The 27,125-nt window shown below is 45.1% G+C and overlaps 1 protein-coding gene across 1 annotated transcript in view; it reads left to right on the top strand.

Moving 5' to 3' along the window:
* Nucleotides 1–27,125, top strand: part of LOC307141310 (endonuclease V-like) — a 330,952-nt gene that overhangs the window by 56,324 nt on the left and 247,503 nt on the right. The window contains exon 2 of the mRNA XM_079841387.1: nucleotides 2,895–3,066. Within this exon, the coding sequence (XP_079697513.1) occupies nucleotides 2,895–3,066 (172 nt within the window). The remainder of the gene's footprint in view (nucleotides 1–2,894; nucleotides 3,067–27,125) is intronic.

Here is a 27,125-nt window from a genome sequence, read left to right as displayed (position 1 = left end):
AAAATAAAACATTATGGAAAATTGACAGCTCATTCAGGCAAACTGACGGATAAGCTTTATTTGTAGGGTAACCTTATGATTTGAAATTATTTGTTTCAGTCTTTTTGAATGGAAGTTTCCCAAACTGGAAGTGCCACCCATAATTTAAAGGGGTGGTAAACCACAATTTCACTATTCTAACTTTAGCTAGCGTGTAATGTTGCTGCTTGAGCATAAACAACATCTGCAAAGTTACAACATTCAAAGTTTAAAGCAAAGGGAGATATTTGCTTTTAAAGAAATCAGTTTCTAAGGACTACAGCAAACGGCCAGCAGGCGACTACAGACATTCCTCCAGGGTTGGTGACATCAACAGGCTCAATATTTACATAAACCCCTCCTCCGAGAATATTAAATAAGGGGGGGTGAGGCCATTTTGTATCGGCGCTGTTGTGGTATAGTTAGGCAGTGTTGTTGCCGCGATGCCAAGGAAACGCTGTTATTTTCATCCGGATTGCAGGTCTGGGGTACTTGCTTTGTTCAGCCTTCCTTGTGGGACGGGGGTGCGTTGCAGAGCGTTTAACATACAGCATGTTATATGCAGGTGTGTATGAGACAGAGGGAAACAGGCGCGCGCAGGGCTCCCGCTGCACATCTCACGGAGGAAAACTTCCACCATCTTCGCGAGTTCAATGCCGGATTTGAACAACGTCAGCTGCGTGAGACAAACACTGCCAGTGCGTGGATGCACGACGCGTGCGCTGCACATTTCACGGAGGAAAACTTCCACCATCTTCGCGAGTTCAATGCAGGATATGCACAACGGCTTGCCCTGAAAGCTGGATTTACAAACAGAAGCTGTTTACGGGCCACAACCTGTAAGTCTGATTTATTTTTCATCGATGTGTTTTCCTGTAATAGGTTGTAGCAAGGAAGTAAACAGATGACAACGCTGTTCTGCAAACCAGTCTGTTAAATGCTCATTGATACTTAACGTTATCCGACGAACACCTAACGTTACAAACACTAACGTTAAAATCTCAACAGCGAACTTGGCATTAGTGTAAATGATTCTTTGATTAGAGCTTTTATGGATTGTTTATCTACAGGCATGCTAAACATGGTTCTGTGTGTGATTTGGCTAACTTACTAGTAAAGCCAGTGTTTAGTGTTCGTTTTGGTTTAGTTCTTGCGACAGATATTTGGCTATAATCGTTCTAAAAATACAAAAGTAAAAGTGGCATTCAGTAGCGATCACTATAGATCCGCAGTCTTAACTCTTGAGGACTGAACAGGTTCTGCTCGATCATCTTCACTAAAATGTTCTGGGTCTGATTCGGGTATGGTTTTATTGACGCCATTGTTTCTAATACTGCCAAAGCACAGTCTACCGGTAAAGGTAAGGGGCGTGACGTTTCCGACAAACGTGCACTAGGCGGTTAGCGAATCACAACACACTGGGCCAGCTAACCAATCAGAGCCCATCGCGTATTTTTGAGGGACTGGCTTCATACAACCCGGAAAGCATCAGACCGTTTTACAAGGAGGGACAGAGCATTGTAGAATAAAGGTCAAATATATGAAAAATAAAGATTTTTTTTTTAAACGAAGCATGAACACATGTTACAGTGCACCCCACAAACACAATCAAGCCTTCAAAAGAATGTGTTTTACCACCCCTTTAAAACGCAGTAGGCTTGTCAAGAATAAGGTGGATATGACTTTCTTCTTTCAGCCAAACATAATCAGAGTTATATTAAAAAAAATATCTTGGCTCTTCCAAGCTTTATAATGGGAGTGAATGGTACCATAGATTTTGAAGCCCAAAAAAGCGCATCCATTCATCATAGTAATCCATTCGGCTCCAAGGGGTCTTGGCTTAAAGGCCTTCTGAAGCGAAGTGATTGCGTATTTGTACGAATTTTTTTTTTTTATAACTTTATAAACTATAATCACTGGCTTCCAGTAACGGCCGTACGCAAATCGAGTTCCGGTGGAAGAGTGACCTCTGACCCGACGGAGTAGGGTAAGCTAAGGTGAGAGTAGACAGCTCTCTCGGTTCAAACAAACTCAAGCTCCTCTTCTGTTATATTGCGATACTCCGATATTTCTCTTAAAAAAAATCTAATTTTAGACCCTCAATTTGTGACCGGGTTTTTTATTTTGCTCTATCCTCTGCGGTTCTGCGTTCATCAGTATGTCATGCGTCGTATTGTGTTGTGACTGTGTTGTGACTCGGAGGCACAAGAGGAAAAGCTAAATGATGGGGTTGAAGACAGAAAAAGTAATTTCCACAATGAAAAACGTTATGCATGTACATTTAAATTATATTACAATTGGGATGACATTATCATCAACAACAACAAAAAATTCTATGCTTTACAAGTGTGTTTTTTTACAGGTCTATATGACAATGAATCATTTCTATAAGGTCTAAATACCAAGATTCTAAGTAATTGGAGACAGAACTTTTTTTGTACTCCATTTAGCTCCATAAAAATCGTTTGAGAAATGTAAATGTTGTTGGGCTTTTTATCTAGAAAAAACACACAGTTTACTTGCAGTTGTTTAAAGGCCAGCCAATATGGTGGATTGACTTGTTGAAGTATCGCAGCAATGGGTGCCTTTGTAGTTATGTCTATGATTAACCTGCCTATAATGCTCAGAAAAGCTGTTAAATTAAATGTTCATTATACTATGGGGCTGCTGAATGCTTGATTCTGATTGGTTGATGAATATCCTAAGGTATTAGAAAAAAGTGTGAAAAAAAAAGCCCAGATTGCTTCGCTTTGTGGCCGCATTACATTTCATTACATTATATTTTTCTTAGAATTCAGAACCCAGTGTCAATTATTCCTTACTCAATATTTGTTTAAAGATCTCTACAATGTATGTATATATATGTGTGTGTGAAGTGAGCAGGCACGTCTTAGGGAGAGTGTGAAGGAGGAGGACACAGAGGATTGGCAGAGGAGTCCAGACTTCAGCGGGTTGGAGCGAGTGGGAGGAGTCGATCTGTCATTCATTAAGGACAATGTCATCAATGCCTGTGCTCATCTTGTGGTGCTCACATACCCTCATATGAAGGTGCATATTTTCAATCCACTTCGCTCCAACTGTAAAGTTCTTAGCAATTGCTCATTGTTGACATATGCAAGCATGGCCGTACCGAGGGTTTTAGAAATACAGTGGAAATATAGACCTCTGTATTTCTAAAACCCTCCTTAGCCTACTACTTGGAGGTTCTTTTGATATACATGTGAATTTTAAGACATCTGGAGGGCAAGGATTGGATAACATGGGTTCCCATTCAGTCGGTCACGTTCGACGTACGTCGGACGTACCGACGAATTGGGATCACTTCTGGGAGCCCCTATCAGCTTCGAGCTATCTAGAACCGGCCAATGAACAATTGGCGTGCGAGATTTGCATCTCGCGCTCCGCCCCGCGCCGCGGGTATAAACAGGAAGCGAGAGCGAATGCACGCTGTCATTCACTTCGGAGCCACACAGGCGTATGAAGGACTCACTCTCTTCATTCAAGATGAGTATTTTTCGCTGCTATCAGCAAGACTGTCTACAGACACCGGAAAGCCAGAGGAGGACGCGTGTTGGAGAAACGGCACCTTTCAGTGGGATCGCGCTGAACTCATCGAGCTGCCTCTGAGTGCAGAAAAACTGCTGTTATCACAGCAACCTGTTGGTCTGGGTAGAGCGTTTTCCTGCTGAGTACAGGCACGGGCTGCACTAACAATCCCGTGCGCTGTCGCGTTCCCCGAGTGCTTCAGCACAGAGCGTTTTCCTCACAAAAGAGCTTCACGGGTGACGTGCCGTCTTTTTCAAGATGTCTTACCACTCGTGCGTTTCTGGATGCGGTTGTTTCCTGTCCTGACGGCCACGATCCATCTCGCATAAACATGTTGAGACTGTGTCGTGGGTGATCCATGTTCTCCCAGGGGAACGGGATCACGTCGACGCGCTGGTCATCTCGCCTTCCGCGTGAGGGTTTGAGTGTTCAGCGCGTCGTGTGCCGTCTGGCTGCCGGGTGACAGCGCGGGTTGCCACGGCAACTCTGCGCGCGTCACTCGGCGCCTCCGATGCGCGGTCGAGACTATGATGCCTCAAACGGGGTTGAGTCCCTTCGCTTATACCCCGATCTAGTCTCTTTTCTGGTGCACCAGAGGGGGGACTATTTTGGCTGATAAGCCTGGGTGGCCTGAGGATTACAGTGAGGCTTCCCCGCCGCGTACATCTCTGTGGGCCCCTCACTCCTCTATCGCATCGCAAGCATGTTGAGACTGTGTTCGTGGGTGGTCTATGCTCTCTCACGAGAGCATGGCCACGTCGGCGCGCTGTTCGTCTTGCCTTTTTCATAGGGGCTTGAGTGTTCAGCGCGCCGTGTGCCGTCTCACGGCCACGCCCACTGTCTCACGTGTCTGCTGGTAGCTTACAGATGGGATTGCTGGTCCTTGAAAGGGGACCTAGCATTTCATTTGGGGCTCTAGCAGAGGACAGATGTCAATCGCTGCATCGGAGAGAGGGCTGTTATGTGTTGAAAATGAAGATGATGCTGAGATTCCCACCGTAATAGTGGGTGCTCGTGCTAAATCAGATTCATACTTGACAGCCATGCTTTCCCGGATGGCTGAGGCATAGTGCAACGCGTAAATCGCCTTGCCTGCCCCTTGCCTTTTTTCGGATGTGCATTGGAAGGCTTTGGCATTGTGGAACTATTGGTGCCAAAATATGGAACACCAATAGGGCCATAATCTGTATAAAGTTTTCCTCTCTCTCACTACCCTCATCGGTGGGGTGGCAGTGCCACTGGCAGGCCACCTCCGCCCTGCTTAGTGCACAAGGGTAGTTCTGAGCTGAGGTTGAGCTGCGCACCGCGCTGGCCCTTGGCTAGACGATGTCCACCCTGGTCCAGAAGCACAATTGACCCGGATTTGGTCTGGAACTGTTCTTCCCCGGAGGAGGGCCGGGTGGAAAACCATTAGTAATTCTGTTCCGCCACTGATGTTAAAAACAGCCAGTGGTACCAAAAAAAAAAAAAAAAAAAAAAAGAGCAGTTCCAATACCTCTGGGTCTCGGGAGTTCAGGAATGGCAGCCTGTGACGCTACAGAGCCTCGCCGCTTTCATTCCCCTCCTCACAAGAGGGCGAGAATGGCAGTGTGTGTGACGCTACAAAGCCTCGCCACTCTCATTCCCCTCTTCTCAGCGGTGCGTGGACAACAGTGCGCGACGCTATGCCTCGCCACTCTTGTTCCCCGCTGAGGAAGGAGGTGAGGCAGACCGTGTGCAACGCCACAAAGCCTTGCCACGCTCAGCCCCTCCTTCATTTGGGAGCGCGCTTGGCGGTGGTCGACGCTCCCATGCCTCGCCACCCTCAGACGCCTCTCCCTTCGCCAGCAGGGGGCGCCGGCTGTGGGAACGCACTCAAGCGGCCTCCCCACACTCGCACGCCCCCTCCGCGGACGCAGGTAAGTGTTGCACAGCACACTCAGATCCCACTTCGGGCCGCTCCATGCCGTCCGAGTCGGATCCCTGCATTCCGCGTCGCTGCCCCGCTGCGGGTACGTCTGTGGTTAATCCCCTTGCTCGGTGTCTGGAAGCCTGGCTAGAGCTTCCCAGCCCGTCTCGGGGCCGTACCATCAGACTCGGCTATGCGATTCAGTTCGCCAGGCGTCCCCCTAAGTTTGGGGGCGTTCACTTCCCAGTAGCGAAGGAGAGCGCCCCCGTGCTCCGGGCGGAGATCGCAGTCCTCTGGCGAAGGACGCGATGGAGCCGGTCCCTCCAGCCGATATGAGGTCCGGGTTCTACAGCCCGTACTTCATTTTACCCAAGAAAGGCGGCGGGTTATGGCCGGTCTTGGACCTGCGGTTCTTGAACCGGTCCCTTCACAGGCTGCCGTTCAGAATGCTAACGCAGAAGCACATCTTCAGGTGCGTCCGTCCCCAAGATTGGTTTGCAGCGATCGACCTGAAGGACGCGTACTTTCATTCTCGTTTCCCCTCGACCGGCCCTTTCTGCGCTTCGTGTTCGAGGGACGGGCATGTCAGTACCGCGTCTTGCCCTTCGGCCTGTCCCTGTCGCCCCGCGTCTTTACGAAGGTTGCGGAGGCGGCCATTGCTCCCATGAGAGAGCATGGCGTTCGCATCCTCATATACCTCGACGACTGGCTGATTCTTGCCCAGTCGCGAGAGCAGTTGTGCGAACACAGGGACAAGGTGCTCAGTCACCTCAGCCAGTTGGGACTTCGGGTCAACTGGGAGAAGAGCAAACTCTGCCCCACGCAGAGGATCTCTTTTCTCGGTATGGAGATAGACTCGGTCGCCATGATTGCGCGCCTCACCGAGGAGCGCGTCCAGTCGGTGTTGAACTGCCTGAATTCGTTCAAAGGCAGGACAGCGGTTCCACTGAAACATTTTCAGAGGCTCCTGGGGCATATGGCATCCGCAGCCGCAGTAACGCTGCTCGGATTGCTTCATATGAGACCGCTTCAACGCTGGCTACACGATCGAGTCCCGAGATGGGCGTGGCACAGCGGTTCCCTCCGCGTCCAAGTGACTCCGAGGTGCCGCCAAACCTTCGGCCCGTGGTCGGACCCTCTGTTTCTCCGGGCGGGAGTTCCCCTAGAACAAGTGTCCAGGCACTCCGTTGTCTCCACGGATGCCTCATCCACGGGTTGGGGTGCCACGTACAACGGGCTTGCAGTTCGGGTCTGTGGACGGGGCCTCAACTGCAATGGCATATCAATTGCCTCGAGTTGTTAGCAGTTCGTCTTGCACTCAGCCGCTTCAAAGTTCCGCTCAGAGGCAAGCACGTTCTGGTCCGTACGGACAGCACTGCGACCGTTGCGTACGTCAAAAAAAACAGGGTGGTCTACGCTCTCGTCGCATATCACAACTCGCCCGCCATCTCCCCTTATGGAGTCAGAAGCATCTGAGGTCGCTTCGTGCCATTCACATTCCGGGCCTGCTCAATCGTGCAGCCGACGAGCTGTCACGTCAGCCGGTGCTTCCGGGAGAATGGCGACTCCATCCCCAGGCGGTCCAGCTAATCTGGAGTCGTTTCGGGGCCGCACAGGTAGACCTGTTTGCCTCCCCAGAGACGACCCACTGTCAGTGGTTTTATTCCTTGACCGAGGGAACCCTCGGGTCGGATGCCCTGGCCCACAGCTGGCCCCGGGAAGAACGCAAGTATGCGTTTCCCCCAGTGAGCCTTCTTGCGCAGACTCTGTGCAAAGTCAGGGAGGACGAGGAGCAGGTCCTGTTGGTCGCTCCGTATTGGCCCAACCGGACTTGGTTCCCGGAACTAGTGCTCCTTGCGACAGCACCTCCCTGGCCCATTCCTCTGAGGCAGGACCTCCTGACTCAGAGACGGGGCACCCTATGGCACCCGCGTCCGGACCTCTGGAAACTCCATGTTTGGTCCCTGGACGGGACGCGGAGGTTCTAGGTGACCTACCGCAAGCGGTAGTTGACACCATCACTTCCGCTAGAGCCCCCTCTACGAGGCGCCTCTATGCGTTGAAGTGGAACCTGTTCGTCGACTGGTGCTCTTCTCGCCGAGAAGACCCCCGAAGATGTTCGGTCGCATCTGTGCTTACCTTTCTACAGGATGGGTTGGAGCGAAGGCTGTCTCCCTCCACCCTCAAAGTCTATGTCGCCGCTATCGCCGCTAATCATGAGCTCGTAGATGCAAAATCTCTAGGTAAGCACGATCTGATCGTCAGGTTCCTTAGGGGAGCGAGGAGGTTAAATCCACCTCGTCCTCCCTCCATACCCTCTTGGGACTTAACTCTGGTGCTAACTGCACTACAGAGAGAACCTTTTGAGCCTCTGCAGTCAGCTGAGTTGAAAGTTCTGTCGTTAAAGACAATACTCCTGACTGCGTTGGCCTCCATCAAGAGGGTAGGGGACCTGCAGGCATTTTCGGTCGACGAATCGTGCCTGGAATTCGGGCCCGGTAACTCTCATGTGATCATGAGACCCCGGCCTGGATATGTGCCCAAGGTTCCCACTACTCCCTTCCGGGACCAAGTGGTGAGCCTGCAAGCGCTGCCTTCGGAGGAGGCAGACCCAGCCCTAGCTTTTCTCTGTCTCGTCCGTGCTCTCCGGACTTACGTGGATAGAACGCAAAGCTTCAGGACCTCAGAGCAGCTCTTCGTCTGTTACGGAGGACAGCAGAAGGGAAAGGCTGTCTCCAAGCAGAGGATGGCCCACTGGATAGTGTATGCCATCGTCTTGGCTTATCAGTCCCAAGACGTGCCCTGCCCGCTCGGGTTAAGAGCCCACTCCACTAGGGGTGTTGCCTCTTCCTGGGCGCTGGCTCGTGGCGCCTCGCTGACAGATATTTGTAGAGCTGCGGGCTGGGCGACACCTAACACGTTCGCTAGATTCTATAGCCTCCGTGTAGAGCCGGTTTCTTCCTGTGTGTTCACTTCCCATAGTCAGTAACACCGAAGTGCCCGTTCTAGTGTCGGCTTGCTGCGCCATTCCCTCCCCTATGGTAGACGGATGCGTGCGCTTATTCTGCTCCAGTCGAGTTCCCCGGATCGGCGAACCCTGTTGAGTCCTCCGCAACCCGCGGCAGTCGGACGTGGCGGAGCGTTCGACGCCAGGTCTAACACTCGTATGCATTGGTGGAACTTGTGTTAGGCTGGGTTCCGTATGTAGTGACCCCCACGGCGGTCCCATATGTGTATTCTTCCACGGTACGGCTCCCTACGGCGAGCCCGTGTCTTTCCCTCGGCAGAGTTCCTCTGCCGTCCCAGGTACGTGTTGTTCCCCCTCCACGAATTGGCCGGGACCACCCCTGGGACTTCCGTATGTTGTGCTGCCCACGGCCAGCCCATACGTGTATTCTCCACATGTTAACTCCCTCTGGGCATGATGTGGCTTCCGCAGCTGCCTTCACAGGCACGCTTCCCAGCGTTATCCAATACAGTCAGCTGAGTGGGTCTTGCGGAACAGCAGCTTTGACTCTCCCTGCGTGAACCTACCCGCCCGCATCAGATCGGGGTCTGTGGGGCTCATCGCTGGGCGCTGGAAGTGGTAGTAACTATGGCGTTTTCCATAGGGGATCCCAATTCGTCGGTACGTCCGACGTACGTCGAACGTGACCGACTAAATGGGAACGTCTCGGTTACGTATGGTAACCCTCGTTCCCTGAAGGAGGGAACGGAGACGTACGTCCCGTCGCCACAGTTGCTGTACCATCACTGCAGGTCGAGCCACTACGTGTGGCTCCTCAGTGAAAAACAGCGTGCATTCGCTCTCGCTTCCTGTTTATACCCGCGGCGCGGGGCGGAGCGCGAGATGCAAATCTCGCACGCCAATTGTTCATTGGCCGGTTCTAGATAGCTCGAAGCTGATAGGGGCTCCCAGAAGTGATCCCAATTCGTCGGTACGTCCGACGTACGTCTCCGTTCCCTCCTTCAGGGAACGAGGGTTACCATACGTAACCGAGACGTTTTCAGTGGGGAAAAAGTGTAAACACAAAATTTCACAAAAAATAGCATTTGTGTTTTGAATGATAATTTCAATAGATAAATGATAACAGAATGATAAAATAATTTTCTGTTTTAGGTGAATTATCGCTTTAAATTTTGAGCACAGACCAGCCATGGACATATCCATAGCTTACAAACGTTGCAGACACTTGGGGTTTTTCTTGTCAAAAAGAGAACATTAAAGGAATAGACATGTAAAGAAAAATACTTAACATCTTGATGCGCAGCGCACCCCCATTTTGAGCCCAAAACAGGTAAAAGACATGCTTGAAATGTCTCAAATGGTTGTCTTTCCTAAAATTTTCCTAAAAAGTATGAGCATAGTTGTGATATTATTTGAAAGAAGACAATTAACATTAATATAAGTAAAAAAAAAAAAAAAAGTTAGTAGAGATGCATCAATTCCGACTTCCGATTCTTTTTGTAAGTGTGACCTGCTGATACCGATTTTTGCAGATTCCAATTTTCTTTCTAAGAACTATACTTGATAAAATATACAAACAAAAATATTATTTTCTTCAATGCCAAATTTTATTTTCAACTAAATCAATGAGATCTAAATGAAGAGCTGCACGCTGCTCAAGTTAACATTACTTACTGCCAGAGGAATAATCGGAATACACAATGAATTTTATTTTTAATGTTAGCTATATCTTTTAAATGCTTCAGCATGTCTATTATAAATAATCTTCCATTTGTGTCTACAATATGCATTGCACGCTACAATCTTAGCACTCATTTAACATAAACCCAGTTAAATAATCAACTTTGGAAATATTTCTTAATTTAAACAACTTTGATCTAAGACTGGAGATTGTATCAGTAAATGAATGAAAGCAATGCAAGCATTGTTTAATTTGTACCATTTTACTTAGGGATGCACCGAAATGAAAATTCTTGGCCGAAACCGAAAAAGAGGAAACCAAGGCCGAAAACCGAAACATCGAAAGAAATTATGCCAATTATTAGTACCATTGCATTTATGGCTATGACTGTGTACTAACTTTACTAAAATCAAGGCATTGCAATTTCATAAATTAATATTAAAGTTTCAAAGAATAAATCAATTACAAATTATGCCAATATTTATTTAGCACATTGCAACAATGCACAGTATAAAATAAAATTCAAACCAAAATGTTTAACTTGACCACACTCATTTGTACATTAAATAATAATGTACAGGCCTACAGAAAGGTTTTAAAATGAAATGTTCTCTCATAAAAAAAAAGTGCATTAAGGTCTAGTGCATTTAAATTTTTTCTCTGTAGGACTACTACAAGAAAGTGCATTCAGAACAAGTGCAGCTGCTTAAAGATACAACTATTTTCTCTGTAGGCCTTCAACATAATAGTGTATCAAAACAAAGACTGCCATAGCCCATATGTTAACTGTAGAATAGGGGTGTAACGGTTCGGTACGGGTTAGGTACAGCAGTTTTACAAAATAGATTTTTATTTATATTTTATTGGTTTACTGAAAAAAAAAGTATCTGTCCTTAAATGAATTAAATTATAACTAAAAGTTTATTGAAGATATTGCTGTAAACTATATAGGGAGCCCTTACTTGCACATTAATATTAAAGGTTAACAACAGAGCCCAAACTATTAGCCTAAATTCAGTTGCCATTTATTTTTAGGTCTAATAATCAACACTCAAATAACACATTGTATGCAAACATGTAAACTTCACATAAGGCAGTTTTTGCAATAACTTCTAAATCTAATTATAAAATAGTTCCCTTTTGTTCAGTCACTACGACGTAACGTTAGTGACTAACGAATGGGGGTTTCGCTTAGAAGCCTATCATCTTCGAGCTTAGAGAAAACGCCCAATGGCGTGCCAATGCCATGGGGCATGCGGAATTTGCATGCGTAACTCCGCCTCACCGCGTGAGTATATAAGGAAGTACGTGGCAATATCGCATTATGTTTCTGCTTTCGGAGCCAAGAGAACCTACCTCTTCACTCCTACAGCCTTCTGAGACTCTGTCAGCTTCTTCGAGACGAGCAGCTTTCCAGTCGGTGTTGGTGTAACGGCGCGTTCCAGTGATCGCATACTTCCTGCCTGCTGATCTGCGCAGTGGTCCGCTTGACAGCTGGTGTGTGTTTCCCTGGGCGCTTCGGCATCGACTGCAAGGTTTTCCTCTCACAAAAGAGCTTGCGCGTGGCACGTCCTTTTCAGGATGTCTCGCCCGTGCACTTCTGGGTGATGACCGGTGATGAAAGTGCGCGCCACCCTCGGGTCTCGCCACTCGCATCCCTCTCTGTCGCCAGTCTCCCTTCAGAGCAGACCCCAGTGGAACGTGCGTCCTTCCCTGGTCTCCTCTGTCGGGACGCAGCCGTTAACCGTGCCCCGACCTCGGGACGCCCATCAGCCTCCCCTGTCCGGGCCGGTAACGCTGCCTCGCTGCCCCACCCTGGGTACGTCTGCCGTCCGTATGACCCCGTTGGTGCAGTCTCTGGAAGCATGGCTTCAGCTTCCGGGGCTGTCCCGCTGGGTCGCGCGGACCGTCAGGCTCGGCTACGCGATTCAGTTCACGCAGGCTCCTCCCCGCTACAGGGGAGTCCGCTATACCGTGACCGGGGCGCATGCCCCCGTCATGCGTGCGGAGATTGCCACCCTGCTGGCGAAGGGTGCGATCAAGCCTGTCCCTCCGGCCGAAATGAAGTCGGGGTTCTACAGCCCCTACTTCATTGTACCCAAGAAAACCGGTGGGTTACGACCGATCCTGGACCTTCGCATCTTGAACCGATCCCTTCACCGGCTTCCGTTCAAGATGTTGATTGCGAAACGCCTTTTTGAATGCGTTCGTCCGCACGATTGGTTTGCAGCGATCGACCTGAAGGACGCCTACTTCCATGTCTCCATCCTTCCTCGACACAGACCGTTCCTACGGTTTGCTTTCGAGGGGCGGGCATATCAGTACGCGGTCCTCCCATTCGGGCTATCTCTGTCCCCTCGCGTCTTCACGAAGATTGCCGAGGCAGCCCTTGCGCCCCTTCGGCAGCACGGGGTCCGCATCCTGAACTACCTCGACGACTGGCTCATACTGGGCCACTCTCGAGAGCAGGTTTGCGGACACAGAGATCTGGTTCTCCACCACTTAGCCCGTCTGGGCCTTCGGGTCAACTGGGAAAAGAGCAAACTTTGCCCCGTGCAGAGGATCTCTTTTCTCGGTATGGAGATCGACTCGGTCGCCATGTGCGCGCAGCTTACGAGCGAGCGCGCGCAGTCTCTGCTGACTTGCCTCCGTTAAATCGAGAGCAAGAGTGCGGTTCTACTGAAACTATTTCAGAGGCTCCTGGGGCATATGGCATCTGCAGCCGCGGTAACGCTGCTCGGATTGCTTCATATGAGACCGCTTCAGCACTGGCTTCGCGATCGAGTCCCGAGATGGGCATGGTAGTCTGGCACGCTCCGGGTCCAAGTGACTCGGGCCTGCTTACAGACGCTCACCCCGTGGTCGAACCTCAGTTTTCTACGGGCCGGTGTGCCCTTAGAACGAGTTTCCAGGCATGTTGTCGTATCGACGGATGCCTCTGCCACGGGCTGAGGTGCCATGTGCAATGGACAAGCAGCCGCGGGCTCCTGGACAGGATCCCAGCGCCTCCTGCATGTCAATTGCCTCGAGTTGCTGGCAGTACGGTTCACCCTGCACCGCTTCCGAGCGTTGCTGAAGGGTCAATATGTGCTTGTCCGGACAGACAACACGGCCGTAGTAGCGTACATCAACCACCAGGGCGGTCTACGCTCCCGCCGTATGTCTCAACTCGCCCGCCATCTCGTTCTATGGAGTCAGAAGCGGCCTGAGGTCCCTTCGTGCTGTCCATATTCCGGGAGTCCTGAACCACGCAGCCGACGAGCTCTCGCGGTTTCAGCCTCTCCCGGGAGAATGGAGACTCCATCCCCAGACGGTCCAGCTGATTTGCGAACAGTTCGGCGACACGCAGGTAGATCTGTTTGCCTTCCATGACTCTTCCCACTGCAGCCTGTTCTATTCCCTGACCGAGGGCACGCTCGGCACGGATGCACTGGCGCACAGCCGGCCGCGGGGCCTACGCAAATATGCGTTCCCCCCAGTGAGCCTACTCGCACAGCTCTTGTGCAAGATCAGGGAGGACAAGGAGCAGGTCCTTTTGGTCGCCCCGTACTGGCACGGCCGGACCTGGTTCCCCGAACTCATACTCCTTGCGACAGCCCCTCCCTGGCCTATTCCTCTGAGACCGGACCTCCTTACTCAGAGACGGGGCACCCTATGGCACCCGCGTCCCGACCTGTGGAACCTCCACGTGTGGCTCCTGGACGGGACACGGCAGGTTTGAGTGGCCTGCCACCTACGGTGGTCGCCACCATCACTTCCGCTAGGGCAGAGTCCACTCGGCATGCCTATGCGTTGAAGTGGAACCTCTTCGTCACCTGGTGCTCTTCCCGCCAAGAAGACCCCTGGAAATGTCCGATCGGGTCCGTGCTTGAGTTTCTCCAGGAGGGGTTGGAGCAAAGGCTGTCTCCCTCCACCCTCAAAGTTTATGTGGCCGCAATATCTGCCCACCACGGTCTCTTGGAGAACAAAAAGGTAAGTCAGCACGACCTGGTCATCAGGTTCCTGAGGGGGGCGAGGAGACTGAATTCTCCTCGCTCTCCTCTCGTACCCTCTTGGGACCTCGCAGTAGTTTTAAGTGCTTTGCAGAGGCCTCCCTTTGAGCCTTTGCGGTCGGTTGATATTAAGTTCCTGTCTATGATGACGGCTCTGCTGACCGCATTGGCCTCAGTTAAGAGGGTCGGGGACCTACAGGTATTTTCGGTTGACGAAGCGTGCCTGGAGTTCGGGCCGGCTAACTCTCACGTGATCCTGAGACCCCGGCCTGGATATGTGCCCAAGGTTCCCACCACTCCGTTTAAGGACCAGGTGGTGAACCTGCAAGCGCTGCCTTTGGAGGAGGCAGACCCAGCCTTGGCATTGCTCTGTCCAGTACGCGCTCTCCGCGCCTACGTAGACATGACGCAGTGTTTCAGGACCTCAGACCAGCTCTTTGTCTGTCATGGTGGAGAGCGGAAGGGAAGTGCTCTCTCAAAGCAAAGGCTGTCTCACTGGATAGTGGACACCATTGTTTTGGCTTACCAGCAGCAAGGTCGACCATGTCCCCTTGGTGTGAGGGCACACTCCACTCGGAGTGTGGCCTCCTCTTGGGCTCTAGCGCATGGCGCCTCGCTAACAGACATCTGCAGAGCTGCAGGCTGGGCGACACCTAACACATTCGCCAGATTCTACAATCTCCGGGTGGAGCCAGTAACGACGTAACGTCCCGTTGCCACATCAGCTATGCTACCTGGAACGCAGGAGTTCAGTCTTGGCTCCTCAAGCAGGTAACATAATGCGATATTGCCACGTACTTCCTTATATACTCACGCGGTGAGGCGGAGTTACGTATGCAAATTCCGCATGCCCCATGGCATTGGCACGCCATTGGGCGTTTTCTCTAAGCTGTCATTCAGACCTGCAACACATTTAAAAAAAACTTGGGACAGTAAAGCATTTACCACTATGTGTTGCAGGTCTGAATGACAGGAAAGGATGCATATTTACAAATGACATGAAGTTGACCAGACAAAACATGAAATATTTTGTGTTCATATTGTCTGCAATGAAATACAAGTCAAAGTAAATTTAGAAATCACTTTTTTTTTTTTTTTTTTTTTGCGTTTTCCATACTGTCCCAACTTTTTCTGATTTGGGGTCGTAGTAATTTAGACCACTTGTTAGACCACTCTATCTATCACTATATCAGCTCTTATGATAGTTTCAAGTTTATTTAATTTATAAAGCACATTTAAAAACAGCCACAAGACCAAAGTGCTGTACAAAACATCTAGATACAAACCCTAAATATACGCACATAAGATATTGAAAAAAATCGAAATCAAAACGCCAGAGAAAACGAATAAATTTTTAAAAGAGACTTAAAGGACAACTCCGGTGAAAAATGAACCTAGGGGTAATTAACACATGGTTACCGTGTAGATCGTTCTCTGGAATGCGTTTTCATGAAAATCGAATGTAAAGAGTTTTATCTCTAAAAACAGATTAGCTTATAATGCTAGTCTATGGGGCATAGAGTAAGTAAAATTAAATCGCTAGTTAATACCACTAACAAGGCTCAAAATAGTCTCACACTAACACGGTAGCATAATGAGGGTCCCTACATGCAAACCGAAGCATTGAGAACTTTGTAAGTGTACAAACAGTTTAATAAGAAGATACTTTATAGAGACAGAACATTACGCGTACACAGACAGGAGCCATCTTGGAAAACAGTCTCGACAAGTCGAGCCACGAACGCTGTGCTAAGTGAGCTGGTCGATAGGAATTATCGCAGCTTAGCACCATGCTTAGCACTGGGTTCGTGGCTCTACTTGTCAAGACTGTTTTCCAAGATGGTTATGCAGACATTTATATACAAATAAAAGAATCTTAAAATCAATTCTATGCTGAATAGGCAGCCAGTGAAGATCTGCCTGGATTGATGCGATCATACAGTATTTACAGCATTTTGAAGTGGAAGTCTGACCAGTTGAAGGCGAGTAATTTGAGACTTGGAAATACCACAATACAATGAGTTGCAGTAGTCTAAACGAGAGGTAATAAAAGCATTAACAACCTCTAGTGTTTTGTTGGTTAGGAAGTGTTACATTTTTGACAAAAGACAGAGTTGATAAAAACTAGATCCAATTACCAAAGATATTTGTTTGTCAAGTTTTAAAGGCTTATCTAAAATGACACCCAAATTCCGTAAATGCGTAGATCTAAAGGCAGATTAGCTTCTCAAATCGATGCCGGTGGTCTTAAAATTATCAGTTGGGCTGAAAATGATCACCTCAGTTTTATCTTCATTTAAAGATAAAAAGTTTTAACCTCATCTAAGCACAATAAAAGATATGTTAATGCAGATGGATAATTTCTCTTGATAGGTAAATATATTTGGGTGCCGTTAGCATAAAAATGGATGGATACACCATGTCTTCTTAAAATAGAACACAAGGGTAGCAACGAGAAAAGGGAGGGCGCCAAGATCGAGCCTTGTGGGAGGCCACAGGAGAGGTGAGCGACAGAGGAGGAGAAATTACCTCTTGACCAAAAACTTTCTGTTGGATAAATAAGACTGAAACATTTTCAGGACAGTACTTTTTATCGCCACACATAACTCTAATCTAGAAATCAGTGTGGAAATTGGGCGAAATTGTTCAACACAGAAGGATCCAATGAAGGCTTCTTGTGCAAGGGAGAAACAGTAGCCACTTATTAAGAAAAGACACAAAAATCTAGGGTGAATGAAGTCATAAGAACAAAAGGTGGGTTTAAAAATCTCACAAAGCTTTCACATAGGACATCAGAAGCAACAGACATTGTATTGACTGGGGGATTTACAACATAATCAATAATCAAAAATAAAACCTTAGGTTTGGAATGATTTAAAAAAAAAAAAAAAAAAAAAAAAAAAAAAAAGTATGTAGCTTAGCAGCACTCTAATAGGCCGATAAACAGTCTTTGAACATTTGAGACGATATCTGTAATTTGTCTTTGTTCCATTTACACTCAGCCTTTCTGCATGCTTGTCTTAAAAAATGTTTAGTATCAGAATTTAGCCACAGTACAGATACGTATTTAGTACATCCAGCCAGGGCCGGCCCAAGCCCTTATTAGGCCCTAAGCAGAATTTAATTTTGGGGGCCCCTCTGTGCCACCAATACGATTGACTATTGTCAATTCTTGATAATTCGTCACCCAGTATCAATTTTAGTAGTTGTAGCTGTGTTGCTTTCATCATGTCTGGCTGTAATGGTCTTACCCTTATACAGTTTTTAATTGTAACAGTAGCAAACCCACAGGTGTGGTCAGGTGTTAATATTCAAAGCCTTACTGTACTACAGTTCAGACTGGGATATGTACTTGAAAAAAAAAAAAAATTAAATAGTCTCTTAAGCTGAATATGCTCACTTTTCCACAGGATTCTTTGATGAATAGGAGGTTCAAAAGAACAGAATTTCTCTAAAATAGAAAGCTTTAAAAAATATTGATAATAATCATAAATGTTTCTTGAGCATCAAATCCTAATATCAGAATTAATTCTGAAGGATCATGTGACACTGAAGACTGGAGTAATGATGATAAATTCAGCTTTGATCACAGGAATAAATCACACTTTACTATATTCACATATAAAACAGATGTTTTACATTATAATGTGGGGCGGCAGTGGCTCAGTGGTTCATGTAGGTTGTCTACAAACCGGAAGGTTGGTGGTTCGATTCGGACCAAGTGCCGAGGTGTCCATGAGCAAGACACCTAATCCCAGCTGCTCCCGACGAGCTGGATGGCGCCATGCATGGCTGACACCGCCGTCGGTGTGTGAATGGGTGAATGTGAGGTAATGTGTAAAGCACTTTGGATGGCCATTGGTCTGTTAAAAGCGCTATATAAATGCAGTCCATTTACCATCCATCCATAATCAAATTCAAGGCACTGGTGCTCGCCTTCAAAGCAAACTGACTCTGCACCAATATACCTAAACTCGCTTGTTCAGACTTACACACCCTCCAGGAACTTACGTTCTGCCAGTGAACGACGCCTTGTGGTGCCATACCAGAGAGGCATGAAATCTCTCTCACAGACCTTTTCCTGGACCGCCCGCCCCCACTTGGTGGAATGACCTACCTATCTCAATTTGTGCGGCCGAGTCTGTAGCCATTTTCAAAAAACATCTAAAGACACATCTCTTCCAGCAGCACCTGACCAATCAAGAATAGCACTTATCATTCTATTCATTGTCTGTATGTCTAATTTATTTATATTAAAAAAAAAAAAAAATTCTGTCCTGTGTGTTCTGTGCTAGATTAACTGAGACTTGTTACAGCACTTGCATATTGTTGCCCTTGACTGCTCTAGTTGCTTCTATTGCCCTCATTTGTAAGTCGCTTTGGATAAAAGCGTCTGCTAAATGACTAAATGTAAATGTAAATAATAATATTTTACAATATTACCATTTTTACTGTATTTTTGATCAAATAAATGCATCCTTGGTGAGCAGAAGAGACTTCTTTTAGAAACAATAAATGTTGATTTCTTTCAAACATTAAACAGAGCTTTTATTTTGGCGGAAATAAAATTGTATTTTTTGCATTCCATTCGACTGTGTAGAAAGAACCTTTTTATTTTCTAAATAAAAACTTCCAAAATATAGGCTACACAACTTATAATTCCAAGGGGACAATATAGCAGTTTGCAGAAAAACATTTACTGAGAAACTGGAAGCTATGCTGTACTCCGTACAAAACATGCAGCACGTCAGACAAGATATTCACTAAACTATTCACTATATCACATTCTCAAATCCATCCATTAGTTTTAAGCGCGGAACACACTTCAATCCTAGTTCCCACACGAACATATGAAGTATTCAGTCCATTTTATCACGAAATTCAAACGATAAATGCCGTTTTGACGCTCCATGTGGCGTGACTGGTCACTGATCACAGTTCAAGCGGCCGCGCGACGTGCACGTGCGTGAACGCGATCATCTGTGAACGCGATCGATCATCTCTCACTAAAGAATAAACATGAATGACCATCTGAGGGTATGTTGAGGATACATTACAACTTACTGTCATGTATGTGGTGTAATCGCTAAATCAGTGTTTCAAGGGCGGAAAGATGTCAATATAACTGCTTGTAAACTAAACAATGTCATGTAGCCTACATTAGCATCACTTTTACCTCAGGCAGTCATTCAGTGTCCACAGAATTATATTCACTAGAGAAATCATCTCTTTCACTAAATCTATGCTCTATATTAGCCTATATATTCATTATATTCTACTTAACCTGTTAGTGATGTCTTGATTATTTCATGTATGTTAAATAAACCTGTATAATTTCCTATATAATTTACAGAAGTATCTTCAATAAACTTTTAGATATAATTTAATTAATTCAAGGACCGACACTTTTTTTCTTCTTCAGTAAACCACTGTTAAATATAAAAAATAAATAAAAAGCAATTTTGTAAAACTGCTGTACCGAACATGTACCGAACTGTGATTTCAAAACCGAGGTACGTACCGAACCGTCAGTTTTGTGTACCGTTACACCTCTACTGTCAGTCTTTTATTTTTTGTGTCATGCGTCACAACACTTCCTTGAGTTCCAGGCGTTTCCGTGTTGTAAATAAAATCATTTTTAAAATATTAAATGTGTCATTCTCTTTAAGTCATATGCATATTAAAATCACCAAAAAATTGAGCCGGGGGCACAACCCCCCCTGCACGACACTGTCACCTTTTTTACTCTGAGGAGTTTGCAGGTTTGGTAAACAACGTCCACAGCAGTGTAATGATGCTCATATTGACCATTTAACTGTTAACCGAACGTACGAACTTTGACCGATTAATACTATCAGTTAAACGGTTTAAAGGTTTTTTTTTGTATGTTTTAAGAAAAATATACTGTAGTTGTTCACTCATGGAGCGCGTTGACACGTGCTCTAACTAGACATATTTCGCAAAATGAAGCAATGGGAAAGAAGAAGCCTACTGTGTGGGACCATTTCGAGTTTTCAATAGAAAGGGCGACAAAGTTCCTTGCAATGTGTGCTACGCTGTATTAAAATACAGCACTAGTACAAGCTCTAGACTGGTGGAAAGCAAATGAAAGGCACTTCCCGAGGCTGGCCACTCTAGCAAGGCGTTATCTCTGTATTCCCGGGGCATCAGTGCCATCTGAATCCTTGTTTAGATCCTTGTTTAAGGCTTTTTGTAGTGTGGTTTTGGTCAAGTTTACTAAAGTAAACATTGTCACGTATTTTGTTCTCGCCGCTGTTTCCTGATGGTTTATAGAACAATTACGCAGAGTTTCAAAGAACAGCACAACGGAGAGCGCAGAAGGCGCGTGTGGAGTCAGAAGAGGTTCGCGCTGCGGAGACAGACGAAAGTATAAACAAGCCTTGAGAGGATATTTTCTGTCAACAGGCTCCAGACTAACCCACATCACTTAGATGTTACTTAAAAACACACACACACGTACACACACACACACACACACACACACACACACACACACAAAAACACATGCAAGGTGAGGGTTGAGGTAGGCCTGCTATTTTTATTTGACAAAAAAACTTTTCCGGTTCTTCAAAGCTTCAAACTGATTCAGTGTATTTTCGTTTTGTCATCTTATTTGATAATTATTTAAGTGAAAAATATTTAGTGTAGGCCTTTTTATTTTATTCTTTTTATTAGGGGCCAAGCACCGAAGGTGCGAAGGCACCTATTGAAACCGTTCCCGTATTTTTTTCTTCCGCCATGGGAGTCTATGGCAGCCCATAGAACCGTATGGTAAAAAGTTGTGAAATTTGGCACACTAATAGAGGACAGTCTGATCTGTCACCATAGCAATTTTGGTGTCTCTCTCTCAATCCCTCTAGCGCCACCACCTGTCCAAATATGTACTCATGTTTATGCTAATAACTTTTGAACCGTAAGGGCTAGAAACTAAATTCTTTTTTCCTCTAATTTCTGAGCTCATGCCAATTCGATAATATCAATAATCAATTCGACCCTATGACGTAATTTCCTTCATTATACAGTTCCCGCCATTTTGAATTTTCCCAAAAATCTACTTTTGCGAAATCGTCCTAGACGGTTCGTCCAATTTGCACGAAAATTGAAACAGATCATCTTCAGCCAGTGCCGGCTAAAAGTTATGGAATTCAAGTTGATTCGTCAAATTGTTTCCGATAAACGCGCAAACAAATTTTACGTAGCGCCTGCAAAAACAGACGTAAGGCTGTATCTCCGCAACGCTTTATCGTATTCAGACCAAACTTGCTACATGTCAGCACAAGCACGTCCTGAGACAACCTGCAGCGTTTCAGCGCAGCGCCATCTACTGGTCCGGAGATACGAAAAATAGCTATTTTTGCTTTTTTTTGCTGAACCGTTTGTCCAAAAATCATAAAAGTGGTCTCGTTAGATTCAGGACGTCATATGATAAAAAATTATATCCAATTTTACCATATCGGTCATTTTGGCTGTCGGCCATCTTGAATTATGTGCTAAAATGCTGTATTTTATGAACGCATGAATGGATTGTTACGAAACTCGGTATGGGTCATCACCACGATACCCTGAAGTAGCCTGACAAGTTTCGAAACAGCACCACCTAGTGGAGATTTTTTTTTAAAAATGCTTAGAACTTTGGGTGGGGTTGACTTATTTTCACGAGACTCATCTCCTTAGACTCCTGAATCGTTGCTGAGTCCAATGATACCACACTTGCCAGGTTTCGCCGTATAGTTTGTGTGCCCAAATGTCAAAATATTGATAGTAAGGGGTAGTAAAATCCAATCAAAGTCAGGTGTAAGGCTGAAACCCTATTGTAACTGTTCATTTTCCCATGATGCATCATTCTCCAGCTAAAACTGATCGGGCAGACCAAACCGTAAGTCATAGAGACTTGAAACTTTCGGGGCTGGTAGTACTCACGACGACCACAGACGTCACCGAAGACGGGGGCGCCACAGCGATCGAAAGTACAAAACGGCGATCAAAAGTACGAAACGGCTCATAACTCCTCAACCGTAAGGCGTAGCCTCGAGTGCCTTATATCGCTGGAATCCTTGGCTCAAGATGGACAAAATGCATGCCTCGGCAGATTTGCTCGCCCTTCAGGCGCCAAATTCGAGATAATTTAAGTTTTTTGTAAAACCTACTGTAACGAGGTATGTAGGTTCAGGAAAGAAGGAGACGGGAACCGGCGAACAATAAACAACAAACAAACAAAAGGAAAGTAAAAGCCCCTCACGGACGACTGCCGCGCACATACATAAACAAAACGTAAACAAAATACAAATCATAGTCCAGGCCTGGTCCTCTCTCGTCCTTCACTGTCGTCGCTCCTCCTTTATACTCCCGTCACTCCTCCGTGAGACGCGAGGCCGATGCGGCACGCAGCTGGCACTCATCATCATAATGACCGCGGCCTCGTCCCGTTCTCACGGTCCCTCAGCCTCGCTGCTCGCCACACCTACTTTTGCAAATTACTCCCAGGTTATTTGCCTCATCGGAACCAAACCACTGCAGAAATGTTCTCTGAAGAGTGATTATCAATAATTATAAAAAAAAATAAAACATTTTGATTCATGGTCGCTAAGGGGAGCCAAAATGTTTGATGTGACCGGGACCTCTTTTACTAAAATGGCTATAACTTGTGAACGGAATGAGATATTTTCACCAAATTCAGGTCACATGTATGTGAGCTCAGTCTGAGATCACATGAAAAAAATCGCAACAATTAACCACTTGGTGGCGCTATAACAGGAAAAAAACACATGAAAATGGCAATATACGCACCCAAACATTAGTCAGATGACAATGGGCATTTATTGTCTTCATCCAGGTTGCCATGATAGTCTATGAGGACACTGGCATATCTCAAAAAACTCTGTATACGTAATTGGCACAATGCCCTGAAGGAGCATTCACCTCCTTAGACTCCTGAATCCTTGCCAGTCCAGTGATACCAAACATGCCAGGTTTCACCTTAAGGTTTGTGAAAAGGTGTATTTTAGCACCTAAAAAACCTTTGCGAATGTCTTCAAGACACATAACATAGGTCAATAGCTAAACAATAATGACCAAAAGCTAACATTTTGGAAGGAAGTGGCAAAAAAACATCCAATCAATGCAGCCAATTCTCTCATAAATATAAGTGGCTAAAACTTTAAAATAAAATGAGATATTTACAACAAATTTTAATAGGGCTGCAACTAACGATTATGTATATATATATATATATATATATATATATATATATATATATATATATATATATATATATATATATATATATATATATATATAAAGAAAAATACTAATCAGAAAACTTATCAGGATGTTAGAACTTGTTCTCTACACTACACTCAGATGCACACACTCTCAAACAAAATTAATGGGTTTAGTTAAATTGTAATGCATTAAGAATTTCTCTAAAATGTCCAAACCCATTATATACTCCTGGAGAAAACATCTACTGTATTAACCTATTAATATGAATGATATTAAATCCAGACACAGATTTAACTGCTGTGACATATTAAAAAATATTATGTAAAAATTAAATAAAACTACTCCTCCTAAAGAAGAACACAATATCTTATTTTCAATGAATGATATGCATTCTTTATAACAACTTGCATACAACATTCCTTATAGATTAAATATGGATTAAATAATTAATGTATAATAAATATAATGAATCCTTATTAAAACTAGAGAGGTGATTTTCTTTTTGTTGTTTGATTAATATTAAGAGCACAAATGGAAGCAGGTTAATGGACTGCTGTCACTTTAAGACCGAATGCTGACCGAAAATGACAATATATATTAGTCATGGTTTTTGTCATTCAAAGCTAGTTTTGATTTTCGCCTCGTTTTTGTCTGTGAAAAATGTTGTTGATTAAAATACTGACAAATTATTTGTCAACGAAATTAACATAGCAACAGATTGAAAAATGAATGTTTTGTCTTTAGTTTTGCAAACTATACCACCCGTGCTTTACTACTGTTATTAACAAGCTAACGCTAACTTGTCATGCTTGTCAAGCACCAGAAGAGCTACTGGAGGGACGTCACGCTCCTCACTTCCAAACGGAACAAAAGTGGGATTTTGTAGTGACTAATGATGATTCCGACTTCTGAAGTCGTGATTACGAGCGCATTGCATTCAAGTTTCAAAATGTGAGGGCGTTCATGTGCAATGTTTACCTAGGAAACTCGTATTTACGATAATTCCGAGAGCACGTGAAGGCAGCATTAACGTTACCCTGCTGTTGATCTCCCTTCCTCCTCATCAAGGACTCCAAGATGTTTTCGTTTTAGGTGCTGAATCACCATGCCATGTCGCGTCGCTTTTGCTGCAATTAACACACTTTTTCGATTTATTAATGGCGCTTTTCGACTGGTACGCTCGGCTCGGTTTGCTTTTCCGCTGCGTGGTACGACGGGTACAGCACAGCTCGCCCGCTTCCACTCTGCTTTGCGCTCAACCGTGCTTTTTTTATACTCAAACATCTCCGCGTCTTATTGACGGGCATAATAGTCACACGACACAACGAATCGATAATGCAATTCGTTGCCAACTCTTTTAATAATCGATATTTATCGATTTTATCGATTCGTTGTTGCAGCCCTAAATTTTACACATATATTTATGGGCACACTTTGAGGACACCTAAAAAAAAGCAGAGATGTGTTATAACTGTCAAAAAAAAACATATTTTTCCTTAGTTAAATTGCCTGTATTGCTGTGAATGCTCTTTCCCATCTATGATCTAAGTTTATTTGTTTATTTGGATCCCCATTAGCCAGTACCTAGGCAGTGACTACTCTTCATGAGGTCCCAAAAAGTAAAAAATACAAAACTACATTAAAGCTGCAAGAGCAATGAAAGGGATCTCACACCTGTGCCACCACCACCTTGGGGCTTTAGGAACACAGAGCACGGTGGCCAATATGCATTTAAGTATATAAAAATAGGAGGACTACATCAATCATTTGTATTTGCCACACTTCCTGCTACTGGGCTGTGTTCAGATCAGATGGTGGACCTGCACCTGGACATGACCAATGCATCCCTGATATGTCTGAAGAGAGCGTGTCAACTAAACTCTGCCCTGTAAATGCTGCATCTAAACGACACCCTCATTAAACCCGTCTCCAGCACGACGACTCCAATCTATCGAATAATCTTACGAATATCTATTTATCTAATATGACTTCTGAACTGTAATGTTGCCAGAATTATAATCATACACTGTTTGTTCGTCGGCCAGAGGACAACTGGCACCCAAACTGGTTTCTCCCAAGGTTTTTTTTTCTCCATTCTGGCCCTGAAGGAATTTTGGTTCCTTGCCACCGTTGCCTTTGGCTTGCTCAGTAAACTATATTACCGTTCTGCCCGCATTGACCCTATATGAAAATTGAAATTAGCTGGATAGTTAGATAGTTGGATAGTTAACACTGTGAAGCTACTTTGAAACAATTGGACTTGTTGAAAGCGCTATTTAAATAAAGGTGACTTGACTTGAGCAGCTGGTGGCACTATGACTAACTAAAATTTTGCAGAAACATCAGACTTTGTCAGGATGCCACAGACAAAACTCAAACTCAAAACTCAGTTCAACAAAACTCAAGATCTTTGAAATTTAACATCACTAAGGCTTAAGATTACACTGACCAAATATGATTCTGGTTCAATCTTAATGAGGAGTTAATCACAGTTTACTGTTGCCCACAGGTGGCACTATAACTGACTAAATATTGTCATGTAGACCACCATCGGTGCTCGGGCCCTAATTAAATCAACAACAATAAAATGAAACATACAAATCCCATTAAATTTTCCTTCCTTTTAAAACTCATTTTATAATATCTGATAGTAAATCATTCCATATTTTCATTCCTCCAGATATTATAGTCCATTGTTGTGCAGTGGTTTTCAAAACAAAATACATGACTGTCTGTGCACAGTTTAAAACAGGAGGAAGATCATTTATAAAATAATGATGATAATAATAGTCCTAAACAACTTCCTTGAGGAACACCACATTGCTCTTTAAAGCTACACTGTGTAACTTTTCTGTCTATTCTTAGCTAAAAACACTTAGTTCTTTCAAAAATATATGTGCTCATTAATGCATATTTACTTCTTTCAAGTAATAAAGTATTCTCGTAAGTTTATAATATGCCATTGAAAATACACAAGGTAATGGGATCTAACGGTGGTCGCCATGTTACCCCTCCATCTTGAAATTACATTAGCCAAAGAGGGACATACCCGTAAATTAAAGCTTCGCCTTTCGCGTTTTAACCGGTTTTAACACGCGATGGCACTGTACAAAATTCCCTGCCTCGCGCATGTGCGCGTCAACTTGTTCAGACTTGTCTGGTGCATGCGCAGAGAGTTTTCATCTCAGCGGCGTCCAGTAACAGAGTTATACGGAGTTTTCCTGGCTTGTTTATTCCTCAAAAGTCTGTTTTTCCTTGTGTGGTATTTCTGTGCGTTAATAACACCGTAAGTAATAATAGTTATTGTCATTGTAGATGTGTTTCAGAGTGTGTCATCGCGTAATTCAGTTGATGTCACCTCAGAAGTATTTTTGTGTCAACATACAATAGCGTAATGCTCACCTATTTAAATAATCATTCGGTTATTTTGTTATCAACAATGTTTATTCGTTTATAGAAAATATTTGCTTGTAATGTATGTTGATGGAAATATGTATCAGGTCTGATCGGCAAATTAACAATTGCTATACAGAGCGCACTGCAGTGCTAAAGCTGCGCACACACTTTTGTAATCCGTCACCGCTTGTTAGCAGCAGCGGCAGCTCAGCTCCTTTTAATGCAGCTGCATATAGCGCCTATATATGGTACAATAAGCTCTGGTTTACAGTTACATTATACAAATGTAACTTATAAGTATAGTTATACAGTTCTTAACTGTGTATCTTCTGTCATGTCATTATCATGTATATTGACCATCCTTATTTGTTCTCTCACAGAAACCACATTTAT

The sequence above is a fragment of the Gobio gobio genome (assembly GCF_949357685.1).
Source record: "Gobio gobio genome assembly, chromosome: 17".
Taxonomy (NCBI): Eukaryota; Metazoa; Chordata; class Actinopteri; order Cypriniformes; family Gobionidae; genus Gobio; species Gobio gobio.
The sequence above is the reverse complement of the archived record's forward strand: the minus strand, read 5'-3'. Positions and strand labels throughout refer to the sequence as shown.